The sequence below is a fragment of the Pelodiscus sinensis genome, chromosome 2 (assembly GCF_049634645.1).
Source record: "Pelodiscus sinensis isolate JC-2024 chromosome 2, ASM4963464v1, whole genome shotgun sequence".
Taxonomy (NCBI): domain Eukaryota; kingdom Metazoa; phylum Chordata; order Testudines; family Trionychidae; genus Pelodiscus; species Pelodiscus sinensis.
In genome coordinates, this window is record NC_134712.1 from 119189299 (window position 1) to 119208068 (window position 18770).

An 18770-nucleotide genomic window follows, 5' to 3' on the forward strand; every position below is an offset into this window, starting at 1 on the left:
AGTGGAGAAGTTGTGACTATTGTAGTTTGCCAGGTTTTGGGGTGGAGTATTGAGCCTGTGTTGGATTCATTTTTCAGAAGGAACCCCCAAGAAAATTGAATCTGGTCCTTTTTTTTTTTTTTTCCATTGGCTTGGTTGTTCTCACAGACAGGTTTCAATGGAAAAGAACCCGTCAAGACCAAAGAAACAAAAGAAATCAGTAACTGTACATACTCCACAGTTACAGCTGCTACAGGGACTGCATGAGTTAGGGCAGGAGTTCCTAAACTTTTTGACATGGGGACCAGGAAATCCATTCACGAGCTTTCGGAGGACTGGTGACATTTATTTGCATATTCATTAAGCAAATGACAAATATGTAAATACATTGGGTTTGGTCCTCCTAAAGCCCCCAGGGCCAGCTTTTGATACGGCCACCCACAACATTCTTACCAGCAAGTTAAGGGAATATGGATTGGAAAAATGGACTGTAATCCAATAAAACCCTGCACCACTACATCATGTATTGAACAGGGGCTCATTTATTTTCAGAAAGCTGACACCATCTTTGGAATTTTTTTTTATCCATATTCTCATTCCGGATGGTGAATGCACCAGGTTCTCTCCATTCTGACACACTGTAGTGCCTTTAAACCTCACTGTCAGCAGTGGGGATATTTGAAAGGCACTGCTTTTACATTTTTATTCAGGAGCTGCGTGCGCCCTGAACTGTCCTGCTCCCTGCTGGCTGATTCTTTCCCCCCTCCCCACCACCTTTCCCCTCTCCCCCTCGGCCCTGGGCCAGCCCCGCTGTCCCCACCGGCTGATTCTCTACCCATCTCTCCTGACGAGCCCTGCTGCCCCTGCCAACCCTGCTTCCACCGGCCGGTTCCCCTCCCTATCTCCCCCGGAGAGCTCCACTGCTTCCCTGCGGCCTACATCCAACCCCTCCTCCCCTCCACAGCCAGCAATAAGAGCTCACCGGTAACCCTCACTATGCCTCTGCCAGGAGCCTGAAACATACGTCTGCATCCGCCCAGCCCTGCTGAGGGCTTGAGGAACCCAGCGCTGAACGGGCAGTCCGGGAGCCCGAAAGGCCCTGGCAGCCATGCTGAGGTCTGGTTTTTTTTCCCGCGGTCCCATAGTTTGGGAAACGCCTAGTTAGGGCATTGGTAATGGGATAAGGAACCTTTCATCTAAACTTCCCATGCTTTTGCCGCAAGTTAGTGTTATTTGGCAGCACAGCATGTGTTCTGAACTATATCCTCAAACAATCTTTTTGGTAGTGCTGATAGAATTTTAGTGGGTCATCAAGTCCACAGCCACTTGCTGTGTGGCTCCTTTGATATCTTTATCTTTAAACCATCTCTGATTAACAGCTATTTATATGCCATAAATATAAAATGCCTGGTGTTAAATTTGGCTTTAAATAGTCCAGTGTGGGTGATTCCGACTTCCCCTTAGCAGCTTGTCCACTTAGCAGCTTGTTCACTGTCATATCAGTGTTGTGTGCATATGACTCCTGCATATGAGTCGTTCAGAGTCTTGGTTATGAAGCTTAACCCTCTCAAAAGCCTGCAACAGCTCACCTGAATGCCCCCCCCCCCCCTGATGTCTGGGTTTCTTCAGATTCAGTTCTTTCCGCAGCACAGTTGGCTCCCAGCTCTCAATAATGAGGCTGCATGGTTGCCTCCTGGAGCCTGAATATAGAAAGCTGCTTAAAAACCTAATCCAAAGCCTTTCACATCATTCTGTACTCTCCTGGTCACTTCTCTTTTCCTAGGGTACATCTACATAGCACCGTCAGATATTCTGAAATAACAAAGAGCATGTCAACACAGCAAGTCATTATTTTGAAATGTCGAGCTGGAGGACTACTTACTCTGACTCCTGTAACCCTCATTTTATGAGGAGTAAGGGAAGTCGAAGAAAGAAGGTTCTTCCTTTGACTCTCTGCTAGGAAGACAGCGCCTAAAGCCGAATTAAGTTATTGAGATTTCAGCTACACCATTGATGTTGCTGAAGTTGTGTAGCTTAATTAGACTTTACTGCTACTATGTAGACATACCTTGAGCTCTTTCTTTCACCTCTCTCACTAAAACCATTGTGGGCAGATTGTGGTTTCCTCAGTCATAATGAGGGTCCTTGATTACCAACAGGAGTAAGGATAAACAAGATGACCTCACCCTTTCCAGTTGTCTTTCTCCTCTTTCTTTAGATGAGTTGTGTTGCACTGCACATGGTTCTCTTTTGGAAGCTGCCTGCACTCCTAATGAGAAATTGGTTTGAGGACTATCAGAGCTCCCTCATATAGTTGTCCATAAATACTCTATGTAAAGAGTGTTCTGTAAATATCAAGGAGGCTGAGTAAAGGCAAATATAAAACTGGGACTACAGAACTGTTTCCACTGCTTTACCAAGTATAGTAGAGTTGACTATCACAGTCATAAAAGTTAAAGAATAGGAGCAACTTTGAGCAGGGCTTCATAAAACTATTTTTAGGGAAAACGATTTTTATTTTCTTCTGTATAAACAAACAAAAATACACTTAACGGTCTAATAGGGTTTGACTTCTAGAGCCAATACATACATTATAAAATGGCTTAAACCCTGAGTTCTCTTCTAAGATTAAAACATTATAAGCCTCTTTCACCACGCTGTTAAAATGATTTTATGCAATTATTCACTGAGTTAGAAGAGACATACATTTCTATAAAACTGCTGTAACAGGGAATCTGGTGTATATACTTGGTTCACACAATAGCCACTTTTATAGAACACATTTTTTTGCTCTTAGTGAAGAGTCCAGTCTAGATGTAGAACTGGCATATTGCATCTATTAAAACTCCTAATTTTGTCACAACTGATGAGTAAACATCCGAGAAACCATTGAAGCATTTTTATTTGCTGTTTTACATAGTGCTAGTTCTTTTTGCTGAAGAGCTTAGTCTAAAACCAGACCAAATAAAGACACAGGCGTGTGTGGAGAGTGTAAAATGGAGACTGGGGGAAGGAGGGAAGACAGATATGACATAATACAATCTTGTTGTTTTAGGTCTAGCACATGTTTCAGCACATCCTTGTGTGCACGGCCTCTTTAGATGCAAAGAACCTGCAGATGCAATCTGAGATCTGTATTTCAAAACAAAGTACCAATAAAGCATGCACTGAATTGTTGGTTCGCTTCCTGTGCAAATAGAATTTGGTGTATGGGAATTCTGTCATTTCTATGCCCTAAAAATTGTGTACTACTTTTAGGGCATGGAAATGACAGAATCCCCATGCACCAAATTCTATTTGCACAGGAAATTGAGCACACATGGATTTCAGGAGTAGATGCTGCCATCTGTGTGACCCAAGGAGTGCATGAGTGTTTGTGCACACAAGTCAAGCTGGGTTTAAAACATAGCCTTAAATGCATCATAAAGCAAGGTTTGACTCTGTCTTGCTTTTTAGGAAGTTTCTACTATTCAGAATAGAATATTTTGTGGGCATGACCCTGCATATTTGGTTCCATTATACAACTCTGCCTAGCCACTTTTTTCCTGCTGAACAAAAGCAGTAACTGGTGTACATAAAGCATCCAATACATTGTCATCAGACTGTCTCTTGAATATAACTTTTATTAAAAGAGGTGCTAAGGTACTGTACTGTGTGCTGTACATAATATTTATTATCAAAATTATTAACAAATATACAAAACTTATACATGTAATTTTCTTACATCCATTTATTCTTCTATAATACTGCATTTGTTCAAGTAGGTTATCTACAGTATGTAAACATCCCTTGGATTGACCTCACACAGATTAGGAAAGCCCCTCTAACCCATGTATTTATCTTTTTTTTTTTTTTTTTTTTTTTTAATTTGGCTTTCATTGCTAGCATCTAACCACATTTGGCACATGGAAAAGACATCTACAGTGCAAAAGAGGCAGATTTTCTGGTTTTGTTCTGAGCAGTTCAGCGGTGCCAAAATTTTAAAGAGTTGAGAGGAGAATAAATTTACACTAACTTGACGGGGGCAGATTAGTATTAACCTCAATGACTCATTTATCAGCCATTAAACTAGAGCACCAATCCAAAGATCTTTCCAGGCCCTCCCCTCTGAGCAACATGGGAAAAGTCAAGCTTGTTTTCCAATGATTAAAGGAACGTTTAGCAATAAAGAAAGAAGGCTGATTTTTATAAAGAACACTCCATAAAATTCCAGTTTCGGTTTTCTGCTTTTTTGTTTTCTTCGTTTTGTATGCAAGCAATTTTTTTTAAATGGGGAAAAATAACCAATTGAGGATCCTCTTTTACTGACAATTTCCCTGTGAGCTGAATATTACTATTGAACCTAAGGATCTTCATATCCAAACAACTCAGTAAGCTGCCATGTTTGAGAGAGAGAGAGAGAGACTATTATAATATTCCAGGAATGACAGTTTCAAATATAGCTATCAAAATCAGGAAATACTTTTCCTCTTTTTCTTCTTTCTTTAAAAATGTAACTTAATTTAACTGAGTAAAGCTGATCCAGAGAGAGCTTAGTTTGCACCCCTTTCACTCAAGCACCATACTGCTATTTTAGGAGGTCTCAGCCTATGTCCATACAAGCTTCCAATGAGAATGGATCTAGATTCAGATGTCTGTATCATGTAGAAAACACTCTGCTCCTCATTTGTTACCACAAAGCCCCGTTGCCTTCTGTGACACCATACATCTCGGCCAGCTTTTTAAAGCGAGGTCCCCATTCTGTCAGGTAGTCATAGCTCTGGTCTGAGTCTGTAGTGACAGACTGTAATGAACTGAGTGACTCTGCCACTGAGCCATTCCCTTCAAACATGTATGTTTGCAGGGAGTCAAAAGGAGGAGCCCAGAGGTCCATATCAGCTTCATATAGCTTGGCCAGCACATAGTTGTGAACGTTGTTGTCTGTTATACACGTCTGAGGCACGTATCTGGAGAGGCTCTCAATTTCTGGCAGCATGTCCTGTCTGCTTTTCACCACTGCCTGAGCCTCTCGGGGGTTCCACATGGCAGCAATGTCAAAGGCCTCGGTGTCCTCCTCCCCGCCCCCTTCATCATCGTATCTGACGATATTTTCATGGATGTTCTCCTCTTCATCAATGATGTAGGGCTGCTTCCTGTGCCGCCTCATGGATAAGATGAGCAGTACGAGCACTACAAGGGGCAACCAAAACACATGGGCATTAGAAAGAGCAGCTCTCTGACTTTTGCTCTCCTAAATGACTGAGAAAAGGATCAATTGTGCATTTCTAACAGAAGGAGTGGCTGAAAGATGCAATGGAAGTGCAAAGACCAACACAGTCAGAAGCAACATGTCAATTTTGTAATAAGTGAAATACTTCATTTAATAATTTACTCTCGATGTGAGGCTAAATCAGTAGTACCTAGAAGTCAAAGAGTTCTCAGATTTGGTTAGCTGGAATGGGGCTACAAAAGTGTAATTTAAAATTTTTGGTCTGAATGTGTCATTTGGATTTTTTTTTTTATAGTAACAGGCCAAAACAAATCTCAGAATTTAAACAGACTAGAGTTTGGGAGTAAGGAGAAGGCTTGCTATAATCTGGCCCCATACCCAAATATTGTAGTTTGGGCCCATCTAATCTGCTCCCTCTCTCTCATGATCCCATTGATTTTTTTTTAAATGACACAGATTATATGTGGGAGGTGTAGGTTGGATATTAGGAAAAACTATTTCACTAGGAGGAGGGTGAAGCACTGGAATGGGTTACCTAGGGAGGTGGTGGAATCTCCAGCCTTAGAGGTTTGCAAGTCCCGGCTTAACAAAGCCCTGGCTGGGATGATTTAGTTGTGGTTGGTCTTGCCTTGGGCAGGGGGCTGGACTCGATGACCTCCTGAGGTCTCTTCTAGGAGTCTGTGATATATACGCTGTCACTTTTGTTTGTATAACTTATGTTGCTAAGGAGTTTTTAAAAACCCCAACCCATTGAGCAACATAATTTACACTGAGGAAGTGCTTTTGTGCCCAGTTCTATGTCAACAGGAGAGCTCCTCAAATTGATGTTGCAACTGCTGCTCAGTGTAATTATGTCAACGGGAGAATTCTCTGCCATCAGCATAGAGCGCTTCACAAGAGATGTACAGCAGTGCAGTTGGTGTAAAAGCTCTCTGGTGCAGACATGACCTTAGGCTCCTGGTTGCTTCTAATAGTCACTGTTGAAAATAGGACTTTGGTGCTTTTTAAAAATGTTAGCCTGTACATCTATCTCATTACTCCTCAGACAGAATGTGAACTTCTGAACCTCTAGGCAATGAGTGGCAATCAAGGGAAGGAGCAATTTGACCCAGACTCCTGTTGATCCCAATATGTGGGGGAGAGTATAGGGGTAATGGGTAGGAAAATGGATCCTATCTGTGGAGAAATGAGAGCAAGAGAGATGTTAAGCACCATTGCTCCCACAGGAGATAGATCCTAGCCTAAGATATGATGATGGGACCATTTAAGTAATCAGTTTGCTCCCATTCTTTGTTTTAATCAGAACTGAGGTGCTAATCACCTGGAAGATTCAGAGCCAAAATAATGATATTTACAAGTTTCCATTTTTTTCTGGTTGGTGTGTGTGAGAGAGGGAGTTAGACCATTTGGTCATGTGGGGGTTGATCTCTCTTGCCCTGTTGCCCTTCTTTGTCTCATACAATCTTGGGATAAGTGCTTAGGTCAATGAAGAAACAGCTTTACGTGTATTTTACACACTTGCTTATATAATATAAAACCAACCTTTGTGAGGCAAACAGTCTGCCAAGTAATATGACCAGAACAGGTGCGTGAATCCCCTCATTAGGGAAAGGAACACAGGTTTTACCTAACAAGACAAAGATGCAGGCTAGAATTGCAATGAGTGCTCCTCTGCTCAGGCTGACTGGGAGTATATAGGCTTCTGCATTGCAAGACGCCACCACACCGTCGCCATCACAGCTGCACACATGCACGGTGAGGGTGCCAGTACTGCTCAGCATGGGGTGCCCATTATCGGAGATCAGGATGGGGAGGTAAAAGGTGTTCTGCTCGTGCTGTCGGAAGCCAGATCTCCTAGTTAAAATCCAGGCAGTGTTGTCTAAGGCAGGAAATTAACAAAAATAAATTCTTATCTATGATATAAACATTTTCAGCTGGAAATGAAGGTTAAAAAAAACATTACACACATCTGTGATGTCCTCTCCCTGTTTTCTTTGCTTTTCACCAGTTTGTCACTAATCAGCATTTTGCCTCATCCTCCTATACTAACTCTAATATGTTTTTAGGCTAAAACATATAGACCTGCAAGGCATACACCTTATGCGACTCTCTTACCCTTTGTGACACTAACTGCCTAGAGCAAACTCAGCCTTCAGATCTTGGTGAAATATCTCTCAGAAAGCAAGATAGAAATGAACAGTCGAGGGCAACTTGTTGTCCCTGTTTGTTCCTGCTCAGCAGCTTTTCTAGGTCTTGGTTTTTTTGTGCTTCCAGTGCAAATTCTGTGGAAACTAGTTTGTGAATCCCTTGTGGAAATGCAGTGTTCTCTTATTTTTCCTTCATCTGAAAGTCCTCTAATATCAGGTGACTCAATCATTCTGGGATATATAAACAATCCACTGGGGACACCAAAAGGATAAAAGAAGCCCAAATAAGTTTCTTTCAGTGCCTCATTGGTTGGGAGTTGGAGGCAGGAAGGAATTCTTTTTTGGCTTTCCACACACCCAAAAAACAAACAAATAACCCCCCCCCCCCCCAACTCTCAGTTTAATCAAAATTAAAATGTTTGGCAGGAACATGTCTATTTTAACAAAACTTTAGATGGGGAAAAGGTGGAGATGTATGACATTGTCAAAACAAAACATTTCATTTTAAATTATATATTTCATTTTAAAATATATAAATGCCATGTTGTATATTACAAAAATATTAATTATATATCAGAACTAAATGTATGAAAACAAAGCTGAAATAAAACACTTCAACATAATGGAAATGAAACAATTAGATGGTCTCAATTCAAACATTTTTGGATTATTTCACAGGACATTTTAAAATGTCAACTTTTGATTAACAATTTCTCCCTCATCCCCTGCCAAAATATTAGACTCTCCTGAATGGCAGAATTTCCAGTTCTCAACCATCTCTAATGAAAACATATCACACTACAATTTTCACATAGTCCGGAGTTCCTCAGTACAGTGGGAATGGCTGATCAGAAGAGTAAGGGTACATTTACTCAGAGGAAATGTAACGATGGTGTTATGTGCCTGGGGGCAAAGGCAAAATTTGCACCCTCTCCTCTGCCGCCGCTGAGCTAGAACCCGACGGGAGTGGTGTGGGAGTTTGGACCGTGTCTTCCTCCGCCCCCTCCAGTTTGGGGCTGGGCTCCTGCACGCACTAAGCCGCCGGCGGAGATGGAGGAGGGTTGGGCCAGGGGTGGAGAGGTGGGGAAGAAGCTCCAGCTGGCAGGGGCGGGCAGAGGCGGAGCGGGCGAGCTGAGGGATGACGGGGGAGTGAAGGAGGACTAAATTGCCCTCCCCCCCCCAGCGTGGTGCCCAGGGACAACTGTGCCCCCCATCCCTACTCGTTATGCCACTGCTACAAAACAGCACTATTTCGGAGTAACTGATGTTCCGCAATAACACGTGGCACGTCTACACGACAAGTTTTATTTCGAAATTATGTCAAGCTGGAGGACTTCTTACTCCGACTCATGATAACCCTCATTTCACAAGGAGTAAGGGAAGCTGAAGGAATAGTGTTCTTCCTTCAACTTCCTGCTGTGTAGACAGTGCCAAAAGCTGAATTTAGCTATTTCGCTTTATGCTATGCAATTGACGTAGCTGAAATTGCGCAGCTTAATTTGACTTTAACCCTGCTGTGTAGATGTACCCTAAGAGTTCAGGCAGCCACTCTTCGTGGCTCTGAAAATCTGCAAGGACTTCCTGGAGAAGTCAGCGCTGATCTTGTCAGCACTAAATTGGCGAAGAGGAATTCTGTGCTATCTCTGGGCTTGTCTACACAGAGTGAAGGGGTGGGGATTGATTTGATATTTACGATTTATCTTGCAGGACATGAGTTGCACTAATGGCATGCACGCAGGCTGGTAGTGCCTCTTTCAATTCGAATCATTGTGCACGCAAAGTGGCGGCTTGATGAGCAATAAGCAAAGGCCTGTGGTCCTTTGCTTTACTGCTGAGTAGTGTATGTTCTGGGATTTTTTCATTCTGTGAATTGTGGTATGCATTCCAGAAGCCTGAGAAATAAAATGTTTTTAAAAAAATCCTATTATTCCATTCTCTCCTCCTCCTGCTTCCTTTCTTTTTTTGAATTGCTGTCAGCAGGCATAGACTTGGCAACTGCAAGCATACAGAAGTTATTAGCCCTCTATTTCAGCACAGAAAGCTGGATGACGTGGGGTTGGACTTCACCTTCCATATCACCAAGCAAATTACATGGTTGCAGCACTTTCAGAGGTAGAGGAAGAAGGATGGAGAAGAAGAGGAGGAGGTCAGCGAGCAACTGATAGGTTTGAAGCAGGTCCTGAAGTGGTGTTGTTTCTGTGCTTGGGAAGCTAGCATGGACTGGTGGGAAAGGATCATTCTGAGAAGCTGGGCAATCAGATTTGGTGAGAGAATTTCAGGATGATGACGGCAACTTTTTTTGAGATCTGTATGGAACTGGACCTGGAGTGGGATAGTACCAGGATCTACCAGTAGATCTTGGATCCTCTGACAGGTGATCCTGACTGGTTTGGCCAGGACGTTATCAAGCACTGGCCCTTCTGTTGCCCTTCTACCCCCTGTCATGCTGCTCCCGCCCTCTGCCTTGGGGCTGCTCCCCAGGGAACCTTCTGCTTTCTGTGGAGGGTGTGGGAGGGAGAAGAGGTGGGTGCTGATGCCAGGGTGTCCCTATTCCTGTACCCTGTCTCCACACAGAGAGAAGGGGGTGGAGGGAGCTTGGCAATGCAAATCTCTGGCACTCTCTCACACTGTGTGTGTGTGTGTCTGTCATTCTCACAAACACACACTGTCCTTCCCTCTCACCTCCCAACACAACACATACATGGGGGGTTGTTGTTACTCCATTTACTGTTTGCTAAGTGTGTTATTTTTGGTTGTGACTGGTCTGTACTTTCATAATTTTCATTTCTCTCCTACGCTTGCATTTAATGCTTTGAGCAGTGAGTTCTAAAACGCCAAACCTGTCATGGCTGGAGTCATTATCCCTGTGCTAACTGCTGCTCCTGGAAGTGGCTGGCATGTCCCTGCAGTCCCTGAGAAAGGCAGAGCAGGGGGTCTCCACCTGCTGTCCTGCCTGCAGACACCACTCCTGCAGCTCCCATTGATCAATAAGAAGGAACGATGGTCAGTAGAAGTTGTGGGCTCAGTGCCTGTAGATGAGGGGCAGCACATGGCATCATGGAGCTACTGCTGTACATGCCAGCTGCTTTCAGGAGTGGTGCAGGGCCAGGGCAGGAGTAAACCTGCCTGAACCCCACTGCTCCACCACCCAGAAGCCATCTCGCCTAAGTGGCACCCAGCCAGAGCTTCCTGACCCCGCCCCAGCCCTGAACCCCCTCCTGGACCCAATCTCCTAATCCAGACATGAGTCCCCCTGCACCCAAACTCCTTCCCAGAGTTTGCACCCTGAAACCCCTCCTGGACCCCCACCCTGGGCTAAGCCTCGAGCCCCTCCCACACTCCGAACCCCTTGGCCCAAGACCAGAGCCTGCCTGCACCCCTACCCCCAACTTGGTGAAAGTGAGCGAGGATGGGGAGGAAGGGGGATGGAATGAGCAGGGTGAGGCCTTAGAGAAGGGGCAGGAAGGAAGTGGAGCAAAGGTATTTGAGTTTGAGATAGATCTTACATTGCACTTAAATGAAAAAGTGATCTTGTGGTTAAAAAGGTTGGTGACCACTGACCCTAATACAGTGCCCTTCCTGCAGCACATGTAGTATAGAGGGTGGAGAAACGGAAGCAATATCAGGAAATGGCAGTTTGTTGGAATATTGACTGTGCCAACAGCTAGTTCTGTGGCATTCAGACAAAGAGGTAAATTATGGGGTGGGCTGGCTGGCTGCAGAGCCACCCTCTACACGGGACCTTTCTCAGAACATACACAGACCCAGAAACAGTCTGTTTAAAGTGAACAAGAATAGACATTTGAATACAATTGTGGTGACAATGAACCTCCACTCCCAGTCGAGTTACTTGGGTGGGACGAGAGACTTGATTATTTTCAGAAATTCAGGTATCCTGATTTCCCTTGGCCAAGGAGTCTCCCCTCTCACTTGGCCTCACAGTGCCTGAGTTGGAACTGATATGAGAGGGGTTCCTGGTGGGTGCCCTTGTACTTTTGCTGTACGGGAGGGACACCCCGTGGGCTGAGTTGCAGTATCATTTGGCCCAGCCAGCCCTTTCTGTGCTAGATTGCAATGTCACTCACTGAAACTTGGTCTGGCTGCCCCCTCAGTGCAGTGGGGGAACTGAGTCAAATTTCAGTAGCACTATGGTCATGCTGTGGGGATGACGCGTCAGGTATCACGAGCAGCAACTATATTAATTTAGTATGCTTAAAAATTGGGTCTTGATCTGTTGGCCTCTGTGGCTTATGAGAGCTTGAGTAATTGCAAACCACTGGGAGATGTTCATCTCTACCTCTTCCTAGTTGATGCCTCTGATTATAAGAGGGTTCTACTTTACTCATAAAACAAACCACTTTTCCGTAAAAGACACGTGTTTGGCTGAAGTTGTGCAGCATTAATTAATGACAAACTCTAGGTCGTGCTACTATGTGTTCCTGTCCAGGATGAAAAACAGACTTTTACAGTCAAAGGTTGAAGTATGCTTTTTTTTTTGTTTTTTTAAATTGTTGCAAATATGTTTCCCATATCTCTCTTAGCCAGTCATGGTGATATAGTTCCCTTTGGTGTTTCTCAGCCTTTCTGTTGCCCTTTTGTTTTTGTTTAGCTTAATACCAGGCAAGGATCCAGGTCATCCCTAAAGAATAGCTGTACTTATTGCATTAAAACTGCAATACGTTTGTGCCATACTGTGGAGTCATGTATCTCATCAAATGCCAGTGTGATTTGAGGCAATACTTCTGGGTGCATAATATAATAGAATGTGATGTGGCATGTCTGATATTTGAATAGAGCAGTTGCCCGGGTTGGACACCTGCTAGATCGTAACCCAAAAGAGAAGTTCTATGAAATATTGGTGATAGAAAAGCACAAGTAGTGTTTAACCTCATTATAGCCTCACACAGCTTCTTCTCATCACAGAGGGAGAGACTGTAGCATTTAGCTATAGCCCTGAGTGCAGGCAGATATAGCTCTGTATCATTTCTGGCAGAGGAACTGTCTCCTAAGTTAGCTCTTGGGGAAAACAGAACACATACCATGCTCCATCTTCTGGGATGGAATATACGGGATGTCATGCAGGATAAGCTTTGTGTGGGCATGTGGACAAGAGCGTGCCATGGTTATCTCCTTGACACTCCTGCTGTAGCTGCGATGATTAGTCCCCTGAAGGCATTAGGAGTGAGCAATCACTGTATTCCACTACATTCAAGGAGCACAACAAACACTGGCAGGGTTGCTGGGACAATTTGGAAAGTGGGAGTGCTGAGACTCATTGAACTAAATTATAAACTCTGTACATAGCTAAAACCATTTGAAGGCAGGGAGTGAAGCAGTATCCCCAGCATCTCTAGTTCTTGCACCTATGTACCCTGGCTTGTGGGGCTAGGGAGGGCACCATGCATCTGTGGAGGACTGGGGATAATTTACCCCCAGAATTTGTGTTAATTGACTTAAAGTAATTACTATAATTTATAACTACTACAAAAATAATTTATCATATATCTGATGGAAGTGGGTGAGAGGCAAAGTTCCCTCCGAGCTACGTGGTAGCACAGCCCCACAGCTGCTTAATGAGCCCTGCCCAGGGGCTCAGGACTGCCATGCACGGTGCTGCCTGGCTGGGGAAAGTGCACTTCTCCCTCAGCTACAGCAGCAGCTCCCTGCTGAGGACAGAGCAGCGAGTCTCTGCCAGCTGGCTCCTTGCTCACAAGCAGCCCTGTCATACAACCTTGTTCATAAACTACTTCATGTACATTTCAGATGTATAACCAATACTATCCCTAAGTGCTAAGATACAGGTTTCTGAAAAATGGGTATTTTTAAAGTGCGAAGGAGACACAGCTATTCCATTGCTGCTGTCACTATAAATTATACCAAGCACAGACTTGGACAAAAAAAGTACATCTTATGCTGAGAATTTTCATAAGTTTCTATTTTTAGTATAATGCCTCAAGAACACAATGAGCTTAGTTTGCCAACTGTTACAGTGAAGGTTGCTTTCAACGTTATTGGCAAAATATGTCCCCTCTCCAAAAGAGAGACAAGGTCACCAAATGTTGCATGGGGAAATTTTTGGGCCCTGGTCAAAATAACCATGGTGAACAGACACAGCATTGGCCTGCTGCTGTCACTTGCCTTCTTGCTACTTGCATCCTTTTAAAAAGAACCCATTTGTTAACTATGGCAGATACTCCATCTACATTCATAATCAACCCCCAAAACTTTCCTCTGTATGCCTGGAGATGAATTTCCAGATGCATGGTCAAGTAAGAAGCAGTGCTGTATCCAGATTACAGCCAATGATGAGGCAGGTGCCTTTATTTTTCAATGTCCCCGGCCTCTTTTGCTGAACTGGGGTAACTACAGGCAGTCCCCGGGTTACGTACAAGATAGGGACTGTAGGTTTGTTCTTAAGTTGAATCTGTATGTAAGTCGGAACTGGCGTCCAGATTCAGCCACTGCTGAAACTGATCAGTTTCAACAGCGGCTGAATCTGGATGCCAGTTCCGACTTACATACAGATTCAACTTAAGAACCCCAGGCATCCCCAAGTCAGCTGCTGCTGAAACTGATCAGCGGCTGATTCCAGGAAGCCCGGGGCAGGGGCTTCCTGTAGTCAGCCGCTGGTCAGTTTCAGCAGCGACTGACTTGGGGACGCCTGGGGCAGAGCAGCTGGGGTGCTGCTGGGTTGGTCCAGTAGCGCCGCTCCTCGGCGCTACTGGACCAACCCAGCGGCACCCCAGCTGCTCTGCCCCAGGTGTCCTGATTCAGCCGCTGCTGAAACTGATCAGTTCAATGAGGAGAATCTTGGTAAATAATCTGGGTGGAGCAGTCTGTACTGATAATGGCCCTGGAATAACGGCTGCTAGTGTGACAATACTGAACTTCGGCACATTCCCGTATTTGTTTAATGTCTTTGGAACTACAATGGGACTCCAGCCTTCTTTCATTTTGAGGATCTGAGAATAATGAGAGTAAAAATCCTCTTGCTCCTGAGTTTCACCAGGATTGGTTTAATGGGATAACAAATGATATATTTCCTGATAAAGTAAGTTCTTATGAGAATGGTCCCTGAAGGGGGAATGGGGAAAGAGATTTGGAAGGGACATGAATTGAATGGCACAACTCTTTGAAATAAACCCGAGGACCCATCTGTCAGAGGTGATTCAATTGCTGTGAAATAGTGCCAGGTGACTTCTAAAGTGGCATGACAGGTATGTAGATGGCAGCTGAGATTACAAGACATAATTGTTCAGGTCTTCCATCACTCCCTGAAAAGTGCTTAGAAGAGGTGGCTTGAGAGGTAGTGGATTGGGATGCAGATTGCTTCTATTTTTGAGCCCTAGTCTTTTACCATATGGCTTGTAACAATGCTGACATGGTGGGTATTATGTGGCTGAGAGGTATATCTTCTTTACTGACCTACAGCTTAAGTCCAGGATTGGGGAGAAGACTGTCTACTCCGCAAAAGAGTTTGGACCCTTCAGACTGGAAGTCTTCTGCAACAATGGCTGTGTCTAGACTACATCCCTCTTTCAACAGAGGGATGTAAATTAGACATTTCAAAATGGCAAATGAAGCGGAGATTTAAATATGCCGTGCTTCATTTGCATAACTGCGTCATGGCACGTTTTTGAAAAAGCACCATTTTGAAAGTGTGGAGTTCTCGCTGTGTTGTTTCTTTCATGCATTATCCCATCCACAATGATGGAGTTGATTTGCAAATGTTGAAAGGGGACGTCTGCCGCTTTGAGTGACATAGGTTGGGGTTGGTTTTTTTTTGGGGGGGGGGGGGAAGTCTCTGTTGCCATGGAAAACTTTGGTAGAATCTAGAATTACTTCATTAACTGTGAGGGAAATTCTGTATGAGAAGGTGAGCAGAATATCCCCCAAGTTGTGATGTGCATCTGCGACCTCCTGAAGGGGAATCTGCAGCTCATCTGCTACCCTCTTGGCAAGATCTGGGAAGTTCTTAAGATCATCACCTAGTGATGGGATGGGGAGGCCTCATCTGATAGAGATAAGAAGTTTGCTGGAGGGGTAGCTTTCTGTTCAAGCCCTTTTTCCTGTTGAGGAAAAGTTTCCTCCAACCCGAATCAGGGGCTCAGGACAGCCACGTTGTAGGAGACCGTCTGGCAGACTCTCCTTGAGACCCACTCCATGGCTGCAACGTTTGTTGTGCCCAAGGCTTGCAATGGGGGGCAATCATGAGGTTACCCCAGTTGTACCATATCATGATTATGGGTTGGTTCAATGCAAGTGGGGTGGATCCTTGTATTGTGATAATGGGCCACAACTTCCTCCTGGCCACTGTCAGACTTGTCATTGGATAGGAGCAGCACTGACCGGGGTATTGGTGGTAGCTGGCCCAGAGTCAAGAGTGATTCTGGGTGCTGGTAAACTTGTCTGTGGTACTTTTAGAGCACTCCCTAGATGAAAGTTTTTTTGCACCAGGTCCTGAAAGTTTCCTGTGCCACTTTTAGAGATGGCACAGTAGCTCTTTTCCCCTTGGTATCAAGGCCACAGGTCTCCAGGATACTAGAACTCATGTGTTACCCTGGGTTCACTTGGTACTGCAGAGAGTGTGCATGGTACATGGTCAGTACCGATGGCTGGGAAGGTGCAGAGCGCTCAGTAGCTGGGAATTTTGTCACATCTGGTACCAAAAGTTTTCTCTGTGCCACTCTTTTAGAGACTCTTTTTACCGGTAATTGACTCTCTCCTTAATATTGCCTCAGAGCCTGACTGCCCTTAGTTTCTTAGGTGGAGCGCAGCCCATGTTGCAGAGCAGACTTGGGGAGGGAGTGTTTCTGGTACAGTGCGTGCTTCAGAGCTGCTGATGCCATCTGGTACTGAGGTGGCTGCAAAGGGGAATTCTGCCCTGGCTGGCCAATTACTCAGAACTTATATTTTTAGTCCCTGTGGAGGTGGCCGCACTGGGTACATCCCTCTTGCTGGCCAGTCACGTTTTTTTATGAGCCTTTACAGGAGTAATGGCAGTGTGGCTCTCTGGGATTCTGGTCACAGCCATGCATCTCCCCTGTAAAAAAAGAATGGAGACTCTGGAATAAGAAGGCGCAGCATTCACTTACTGTGCCTGGAAGAAAACATGTTGGGTGCAAAGAGAACAAAATAATTTTCTCTGATTTTCTCCTAGTTCCAGTTCAAGTCCAACTCTTGAAATCTTATCTGCCTACAGCATGCCCACAAGATATGAATTTGCACAATGCTGACAGTTATCCTTGAAGAAAAGATCCTATTACTGGGAAATATTTATATAGAAGCAAATGTTGTGTAACCTTCAAGTGTATAAAATAATGTCATTTTATCGCTGCCTTTAAGGAGCAGGTGTCACTTGGCATTATTTGAGATGGCAATCTCATAGCACAATGTGAGTCAAAGCCTCTCACATCCAACTCAGGCAATAGAAATAAGTGTAACTAACTGACTCTGTCCACTCAGATTACCTTGATTGTCCCTTAGAGTGAAGTTGGGGTTGTTAGCTGCCTCAGGAGCCAGGCTGTAGTAGAGGTGCTGACCCTCCTGTGGATCATCCTGGTCTACTGCACTCACTGTCTGAATCAGCTGTAGGAGACAAGAATAAAACAATGATCACTGCCTTGCCAGGGAGATACCGCTTAAAGAATTACACTTTAACAGTGAAAGCAAATGCCATGTTTGAACAAGACCATCTTGTGAGGGACAAGTCACAAGCCTTCAAGACTTCATTTTATTCCATTGCAATCATGCAAATCCCAGTGAAACTAGGGATGGGCCAATTGGCTCAGCTAAAATAAGAGAAGCCACCCCTCATTACCAAATTAAATCAAGCCTTTTTCCAAGGCTCTGAAATACTCAAAAATACACGCATCAGATGCCACAAGAAAGCCCATTGTCAATAGATTACCAACCTCATTTTCAGGGACAGTGTGCTGAGTTTTAAGATAAGGAATAAACTTCTACCTGAATTCACAGCATCCAATTTTTTTTCTAAGACATTAATTGGGAAGTGATAAGCCTGGACAGCCTTAAATAGCACTATAAAACTGATTCCAGGAACTTTTCAAAGTGGTAAAGCAATTTAGTCACATGACTCACATTATTTCTAATGGCTGCTGTATGTCTAAATTCTCATGCACTACTTGAAAGCCCATTTTCCCAAGAAATCTAAGCAGTGATGTTTCTTCTTTGCACCATTCTGGGGCTTCTTTGTGTATACTTGTACAAAGTTATCTTTAGTATAAACTCATTGACTTCCAGGGAATCATATAATGAAATTGGTCCAGTCACTTTAGGGTACTTTACAGGGGTAAATAGGCTTGCATTAGATTTAGTGAAAGCCAAGAGCAGGCCTAAAATGTGGTATATATCTGTTTTCCTCCCTTACTTAAGATCTGTGCCCTTAAACTTAGGCCTCCAATTCCGGTTTGAGCTTCCAGGCAATCATCATCCAAGGGCTAGGTTGAGCAACTGCTGGGGTCAATGACAAATTTCCCACTTCCATCAGTGAGTATAGGATCAGACTTTCAAATGCCCAGCCTGTGTGCCTGATTGTGGAACACAGACACTCTTATGAATGAGCTCGTATATAAAGGATGTGATAGAGACAGAAAAGGGACAGCCGGGAGTCAGCACTGCTTGTTTTAGGGGAGTGATTATTGATTTTCATATGTATCAATAAGTGGAACCTAGAATCCTATGTTAGAAATATCCAGACTACCTCTAGTCACATAATCAAAACTCTAGTAAGCAGTTCTTCAGACTTAGTTCTTCACCCTTCTGAGATGGATACCTTCAGTTCTATGCAACTCACTGTATATGTGAGATTCTTCCTGCCAGGAATAATAATAATAATAATAATAATAAAAAAAAAACACAAAACCCACCCGAGTCCCTGTCTGTCATGTAGGGGTACTAAAGAGTCTACAGTGCTCTTCATTAGAACCTGAGTTTGCCGCAGTGGTCTTTATTTATACTTCCTCTGGTCATGGCTTCTGTGCAGGATACTACTTGCTTTTCTGCTGCAAGGTTCCCTACAAGATGGCTTCATGTCAGAAGTGAGGTGAATCAGAGTTTGCAAAGTGGTTTGTGATCAAAGGTGAGGAGAAAGATGCAATGGATGATATTGTCAGCATACAGGAAACTCTCGCCATTCGTGGTGGATGTCTTTGTGTATCAACCACCAATGGTGAAATTTGTGAATAGTGGGAGCCATGGCTCCTGGACCCTATGGTGAGTTCTCTGCCACTCCTGAACCTACTGCGGAGGAGGGAGGGCTGGGAGCTGAGGTGAGTTTCCCCACAGCTTACTGCCCCTGCCACCCTCTTGCTAGGACAAGACAGGAGATCTGTGAATACACGGAATTGCGAGGGTGTCCTGTACTGTATTTTCCTTTGAAAACAAATGGTGAAGACATACATTGGGTCAAGCGC

At 44.2% G+C, this 18770-nt stretch overlaps 2 protein-coding genes across 4 annotated transcripts in view; one reads left to right on the top strand and one right to left on the bottom strand.

Moving 5' to 3' along the window:
- Positions 1-18770, top strand: part of RNF152 (ring finger protein 152) — a 242485-nt gene that overhangs the window by 188787 nt on the left and 34928 nt on the right. The window lies entirely within an intron of this gene.
- CDH20 (cadherin 20) overlaps positions 3813-18770 on the bottom strand; it is a 161900-nt gene continuing 146942 nt past the window's right edge. For 2 of the 3 annotated variants that reach the window (XM_075921395.1, XM_025184535.2), the window contains 3 exons: positions 16806-16923; positions 6816-7067; positions 3813-5148 (listed from right to left, as the gene is read on the bottom strand). In XM_075921395.1, coding sequence (XP_075777510.1) covers positions 4649-5148; positions 6816-7067; positions 16806-16923 — 870 coding nt within the window. In that variant the 3' untranslated portion in view covers positions 3813-4648. Of the gene's footprint in view, positions 5149-6730; positions 7068-16805; positions 16924-18770 lie in introns of all 3 variants that reach the window. The other variant, XM_075921396.1, reaches the window with a different exon arrangement.